The sequence below is a fragment of the Sinocyclocheilus rhinocerous genome, unplaced genomic scaffold, assembly GCF_001515625.1.
Source record: "Sinocyclocheilus rhinocerous isolate Xijiao unplaced genomic scaffold, SAMN03320098_v1.1 scaffold640, whole genome shotgun sequence".
Lineage (NCBI taxonomy): Eukaryota > Metazoa > Chordata > Actinopteri > Cypriniformes > Cyprinidae > Sinocyclocheilus > Sinocyclocheilus rhinocerous.
Window position 1 is genome coordinate 130,462 of NW_015666536.1, and position 7,388 is coordinate 137,849.

Below are 7,388 nucleotides of genomic sequence, written 5' to 3' on the forward strand. Positions count from 1 at the left end.
AATTCCTTGTGTGTGTAAACATACTTGGTAATAAAGCTCTTCTGATTCTGATTCTGATTAACTAAGGTTAACTAATGAGGTCTTATTGTAAAGTGATACCTATTGGTCTTTATAGTTCTTTTGCGCTTTAATCTGTGTAAAACTTTTAACTTTATACATTTTTCTGTATTGCTTTATTGCATTTAAATGTTCAGTTATTTTTGTTATAAGAAAAAAGTTATTAAACCTGTTATACTGTATTATGACAGCACTTTTTTTTTTATACTTAATTTCAATATCCACACTATATGCAAGTTGTGTCCAGAGCCGATCCTCCCTATACGCAAAATACGCAAGCTGCGTAGGGCCCCCGAAACACCAGGGGGCCCCCTTGCTCTCAAAGATGATTTAATTTTAGTTTTGTTTTTGAATTTGGTCAGCGGTTATGAAAACATGAATGATCATTTCTTTTAATTAGGTGCGCTGTCGCCCTTTCTACGTAAAAAAACAGTCAAATCATGTAATGTGAATGTCGTATAGTCTTGCTCGAGACTAAAAAAACGAGTTGAAAGCGTACCGCGGAAGAGACACTGTTTCTCAAGCGCTTTCCGCGAGCGCAATTCGAGACGGAGTGAAACACGGACAAATGCGTTTCATCTTTCAAAAAAAGATGCATCGTTAATCGTTTTATCATCGCATCGCAGCCCTCTGAATCGGAATCGAATCGAATCGAATCGTGAGGTGCCTAGAGATTCCCACCCCTACTAAATAATATTATTTGCTCATGTTGTTCCAACCCCATATGCAGTTGTTTTTTTTTTTTATGGAACACAAATCAAACTGAAGAAAAATCTATATGAAGATTATTTTTTAAAGAATTTGGTGAAAATAACAGATAATAAAAAATAATTTTCATTAATGGATGAACTGTTATTTTAAGAACTGTACAGTGAAAGCATTCTAGCGCTTGTGTTTCTCAGCTCTTTTTCAGTTTCTAAAGTTTAGAATAAACAAGGGGCCACTACGTTCAGCTCCACCTATGGAAATTAGTTTGAGAGGTAATTTCAAAGATTGTTTTGCTTGTTGGATAAAACTTAAACAGTCCGTTAATGCCTCTTGGACTCAAGGCCGAAATTATTTCCTTCTCTCTTTAGTCTTTTGTGTTATTTCACTGACCTGGTATATTCCTGTAGTTATTCACAAGCTGGCAACTGTGAATAGTGTTTTAAGCAAAGCTTTAAGAGATTTTGGCAATCAGAACGCAGAGAAGTAAATGACCTAATCTGTTTTCCTTTCTAAATGGCTGCATGGGGAATAAGAGCGAATGAAAGCAGAGTCACAGGCTTGGGATCTGCTCCTGACACTCATGCCAAGTCGGCCAACTATGTCATTATGACCATTTCTGCAAAGCTTTTTTTAAAATCAGAATGCTTCGGCAGGCGAAAACAGAGAGGCTAAGTCAGCAAACTGCCCTTGAAACATAGGATACACAAGCTACACGAAGCAGCCATATTGTTGTTTTACTACACACTTTCAGTTTTGCAAAATCTTGACCTCAGTTAGCCTCTGCATTTCGGAACTGACCGGTGTTCTTTGCAATAAGAGCACAGCATACAAAATAAAAGATATACTTTTTATGTACTCGATGTGATTAAGACACTTTTTGAGTGAGTTAATTTGGAAGTTCTTCTTCTGGAAAACTGTTCTAGCATATTGTTCTTCTTCTTGGAAAACTGTTCTAGCATATTGTGATTTTTTTTGATTATTCACACACTGCTAGGGCTTTCCTTATCCTGGTAATATTACTAGGGTCTGATGCCGGAATCTAATTTGGTAGTTCTGGGTATTTTCCAGAATCAGAGCCTTGTGTGAATGCAACTTATGATTTATGTCTGCCAACATACAGTGATTTAAAAAAATATTTTGTTATTAATCTTTTTATTTGATTTGATTTTTGTTTTATTTTACCTTTTTATTAACAGAAATTCCCATTGAGATCAAACATTTCGGTAGCACTTTATTTTAAGGGCCAATTCTCACTTTTGACTAGTTGCTTATTAACATCCATATTACTAGCATATTGGCTGTTTATTAGTACTTAAAAAACATATTAATGCCTTATTCTGCATGACAATATTTTAGATCCCTTAATCCTACCACATACCTAAACTTAACAACTACTTTACTAACTCTTAAATAGGAAATTAGGAATTAGGAATTTATAGTAGCAAAAGTCATAGTTAGAAGTTAATAGTGAGAATTGGTGCCAAAACAAAAGTGTGACCAAAATGTCTTCTACGAAAGAGACCTGACCAGGGTAGCAGCCATACAAACAAGATTAAAATATAACACATACAACGTGATATCCAAAAACCATTATGATGTTTACAGCTAGTTGCCACCTGTTATAAAACAGAAAAAAGTGAAAACACAAAATAAATATAAAGATAAATTTGATTAGTAGCATAATTTATTTATTGATTTATTTCAGAATTTCTATAGATATCATTTAGGGCTGTCAATTTAACATGTTAATGTAATTAGTTATGGAAAAATAACTCGATTCAAATGTTTCAACACAGTTATCGCACCCGACCCAGATCTGTACATCATCTTACATTTCATACAGTTGACTGTTGACAAACATGATGCAGCGCAACAACTCACTGTGTGATGTAGTCTGTAAATGCAGTAAATGCTCCTAAAATTCAATATATTGGAGCAAAAATTGCCCCTTAATGAGTTTTTGTCTCATATTGTCATATTATAAGCAATATCACACGAGCAGCGAGAGCTGTATCACACGAGTGCTGTTTTTGTCCTGAATAGCATGAGCGCAAATGTGATTTTATACAAGGGTTCAGTAAATGAGGAGCTAATATTGTGTTCTATATTTTTGCTCAATTTTCCCAACGAAAATATTACCTATAAAGAAACAGCAGACCTGTTGTGTGTCTCTTAACAACACAGTAGTGATTAGTTTCTAAATGAATCTGCATTTTGGATGAATCGTGTGAACCAATGATCCAGTGGCCCAATCATAAAGAGAGCCATTTATGTAATTCCTCAATGAAATTAAAGGGATAGTTTGCCCAGAAATGAAATTCTGTCATCATTTACTCACCCTTATGTCGTTCCAACCTGTATGACTTGCTTTCTAGTAGAAAGCAGAAACAACATAAAGACAGTATATTTTTAATATTTTTTTAATGACATCTTTTTTGTGATTGTATCGCTGATACCAATACTACTGATGTCTCTATGAAATAGTTTTTTCCCCCTAATATTTAACCATTGGCTATAGCCATTTAACATTACAGTATAACTGAGAGATATCAATTTTAATGTTTATTAGACTTTTAAAAAAATAACAACTTCTAATTTAAGTTAACTTAAAGGAGACATATTATGCCCCTTTTTACAATATGTAATATAAGTCTCTGGTGTCCCCAGAATGTGTCTGTGAAGTTTCAGCTCAAAATACTCCACAGATCATTTATTATATCATTTTGAAAATGCCTATTTTGAGTGGAAGCAGAAACACGCTGTTTTTTGGGCCTGTGTCTTTAAATGCAAATGAGCTACTGCTCCCTGCCCCCTTTTCCAGAATAGCGCTGCTCCATTACAGCTCGTACCTGCTAAAAAATCTGTTTTGGTTCTGATTATCATGTTTATCGCGCTGAAATCATGCGTTTTGACAGAACAGTTAGCGTGTTTTGCTCAAACTTTCGTCATGACATTAGAACAGGTACACCGTTGTCGCTTGTGAAATCAAAATGACAGCGCCGTGGTTGAAAATTTACAGATTAAGGGGAGGTAATATTATAATGAGATCCCTTTGCCACGTCACCAAGGGAGTGAAATCAGACATGCTCGTTTTCTCAGACACTTGCAGAAAAAGGCTTACCAAAACAAAGTTACTGGGTTAAGCTTTTTCACGTTTCCTTGGTTGGTAGATGCACCGGGGACCTGATTATAGCACTTAAAACCTGGAAAAGTCCGATTTTCATGATATGTCACCTTTAAAACAATCTTCACATAAACCCATTATAATAAATGTCATAGCCTATTTACCTGTGCCCTTCAGCAAGTAGGAAATATACAGAAATTGAATAAAGTTATCAAACACTAAATTCTAAATTAAATATAGGTGAATCCTTAAAGGCACAAAAGTTATTGATTTCCTCTTTTTTTCTTTTGTTCTTTGATTAACAGACATCACAGCAGGTGGGTTATTAGGTTATTTTGGCTGCTTTAAGAGCTGCCGCTGCTGAACATGACGTGGATCTGCCACATATTGTATTTTCTCACTTTTTACCTTTTTTACCTTTACCCTTTACCACTCTTTACCAAAGTCTCTACTAATGAGCTGAATCAGGTGTGTTAGATTAGGGAGACGGTGCTGGGCTGCTACAGACCAGGACAGTTCTGAAAACCACTGCATTTCAGAGACATGTTCTTAAATATGACTCATACAATACAACAAATAATGTCATAAGGTCATACCAGCGAGCAACTTCATTTGTTTGTGCAATTGAAGAGCATGTGCATGCTATAACGGCTGAGGACAGGAAAATTAGTTTTTACTGACATATGTCCTGACAACATCTCATCTGCCCGCAGTTCACTGTTCTACTCGAGCTCTCTCGTCACCTGTAGCTTTTCCGTGCTTGTTGGAGTCACACGTCTGAAAAGTCTTATGTTTTATGTGGTCGTAAAGACATTCTGCGTCTAAATGAAAGCAATTCTTGTCAAGAAAAGCAGCAGTTGTGAGTGGTGTGGCCAACCCTAGCTCCATCCCTGCATTAATTGCGTTAAATATTTGTAATGCGTTAAACTGAAAAAATTAATCGCATGCGTTAACATGCTAATTTTGACAGCTCTAAATAAAATATTTATTTCCAAAGCTACTTTTTGTAATGTCTACTTGATACTTTTCTCTTTAACGCAATAATGGCTTTAAAGTACCTTTATGAGGTATTTTCACAGCCAAATTTAATATGCAATTAATTTATTTAATCGCCACATCATGTAATTAATTAGATTAAAAATTTTAATCTACTGACAGCCCTAATATCATAATAATATTATTGTGAATTCTTCTGGCTACAATAATCATGTAGTGAAATTTTTATATTGCTACAGCTTTATTATAATGTAATATTCACTGCAATTTGTACGCCATCCAGGTTTAGCAGCAAGAAAACTTCTTCCTTGTCCAAACCCAAATCAACACCAGATCATATTTCTTTGCCGCCAATGCATCTCATTTGGGATCAGATTTTCAAAACTATGATGAGTTACACAGCCCACGATAACATTAGGAAATCCAGCAGCTACAAGTGAACAACATTACGCTGATAAAATCAGTGTGAACAAGGTATAACACAGATTCTTCATCATCATGTTGGCCTAAAATGGTTTATTTTGCATCTCTCAACAGATGCTCCCAAAAGAATTCCCCAGAATATGCGGGCTGTACAGGGAATTTCGTTTGATGATTACAACTGTCACATACCTGTTTGTAGAAATACTGTGCACGGACATAACCAGACAAGGTAGGGATGAGATCCTGTCAAACACGCTGACCCCTTCCCTGTGTTTTCCATGAGAAGTCTCTGCTATCTCTGGCATCGCTGTGTAAATAACCTTTGTCAACAGAAGTGCTTGTATGCGTATGCAGCTGATCACATTCTTCTCAGACTCATGCAACTCTCACAGCCAGATTTAGCGCTTTTCCTAAGGCATTGTCTAACACGATACAATTTCTAAAGACTCTGGAAATGGTTGGGAGATGTTTGTGTCTGGGTGTCCGTGGTAATGATTAGGTAGCAGAGAAACGCACATCGCTTAGACTGTTGTTTTTGTTTGCCTGAAACTTGATGGACACCACTTTGCTTGGAAACGGTCATTCCGAAGCCATTGAAAAAGTGCTTGAAGTGCTCTTAAAATGATAATTGTTAGGCTTCGTCCATGTGAACAAACCTATATTTGATTAAAACATTGTTTATAGGCTGTGCTCTGCTGGCCCTTGGCCCAGTGATTTTGAAGTTTTCGCTCAACAAAAAGGTCAAACAATAGTGGCTGTAAAGGGCAAGTTCTAGCTTTCCACACGGTTCTTCTGTAGTCTTTGTGTGGAATGTAGGGATGTAACGATTAACCGCGAGCCGGTTGGAAATCGATTTAAATATGTGACGATTCAAATCGGTTGAGATGCTAAACCAATCGCGATGAGTGAATCGTTACATCCCTAGCGGAATGTGTTTATTCACTCTTTAAAGGTCAGAACCAATTATATTAGGACACTCTTTGAATATTGGACTAGTGAAGTTCATGTTATATCTATACACAACGTTAACAAAACGTTAACATTAATACTTACATTACTAAACAAATAAATAAAAAGGAGAACATGAGTTTATCTGGTGAGTTTGTAATAGCAATATTGTAAATTCCACAACACATTAAACTTTCGACACGTTTCAGGCATGTTTATGATCAGAAGTGAGAAAGAAAATTTCAAGAAAAACATTAAAGTAATTAACCAGTACTTCTAACAACATACAATTCGGAATGGGTCATACCTTTATGGTGCTTTTTGGAGAAGAACGAGGCCAAGTCATATATAAATAATGACAGGATTTTTATTTTTGGATGAACTATTTTATAAATACAGTTTGTATTTGGTGTGAAAAGGCCTTGGTTGCGTTTTACTTTACCTCCTTGTTAAGTAACGTAAATATCTGTGCCATCATGTCACAAACAGCCTTTATCAGATCACAGTCTCACGATGACTGTGTTTTCTCCCCCTTGTAGTTGAGGTGGTGGTGGAGTATGAGTATGAAGCCGCCCACGAAGATGAGTTGACCCTCAGGCTTGGAGATGTGATCAAAAACGTGCGACGAATTGAGGAAGAGGGATGGATGGAAGGAGACCTCAACGGGAAACGAGGCGTTTTCCCGGACAACTTTGTAAAGGTAATTTCAAGAAATGTTTTTTAAATGTAATTTAATATATTGGCTTTATGTAAGGTGTTGTAAGGAAATAATGGAAGTAGGCATGGGCTGGTATGAGATTTTGACGGTGTGATAACCTTAAGCAAAAATATCATGGTTTCACTGTATCACGGTATTGTCGTTGCAGCTCTAAAATGTGTTTTTTAAACTGACTGGGTAAAGAAAAAAAAAAGAAACATTTTTTTCCCACTGAACACAATATATTTTATTTTTGAGCAACATACAGAATGTTAGGAACAGTAGAATTTGTTTATTTTTTCTTTGATTTGTTTCCTAAAAAGAAGAAAAATAAAGACTGACATCTTTATTTAACCTAAATCTGTAATTACAGTTATTTAATTTTAGTTATATAATTCGTATACATATCATTTATATAATTTCATATCATTCATT

The 7,388-nt window shown here is 35.7% G+C and overlaps 1 protein-coding gene across 1 annotated transcript in view; it reads left to right on the plus strand.

The window, feature by feature from the left end:
• The window catches only part of LOC107732536 (CD2-associated protein-like), a 61,801-nt gene that overhangs the window by 9,869 nt on the left and 44,544 nt on the right, over window positions 1-7,388 (plus strand). The window contains exons 2-3 of the mRNA XM_016543893.1: window positions 5,423-5,537; window positions 6,796-6,956. Of these exons, the coding sequence (XP_016399379.1) occupies window positions 5,423-5,537; window positions 6,796-6,956 (276 nt within the window). The remainder of the gene's footprint in view (window positions 1-5,422; window positions 5,538-6,795; window positions 6,957-7,388) is intronic.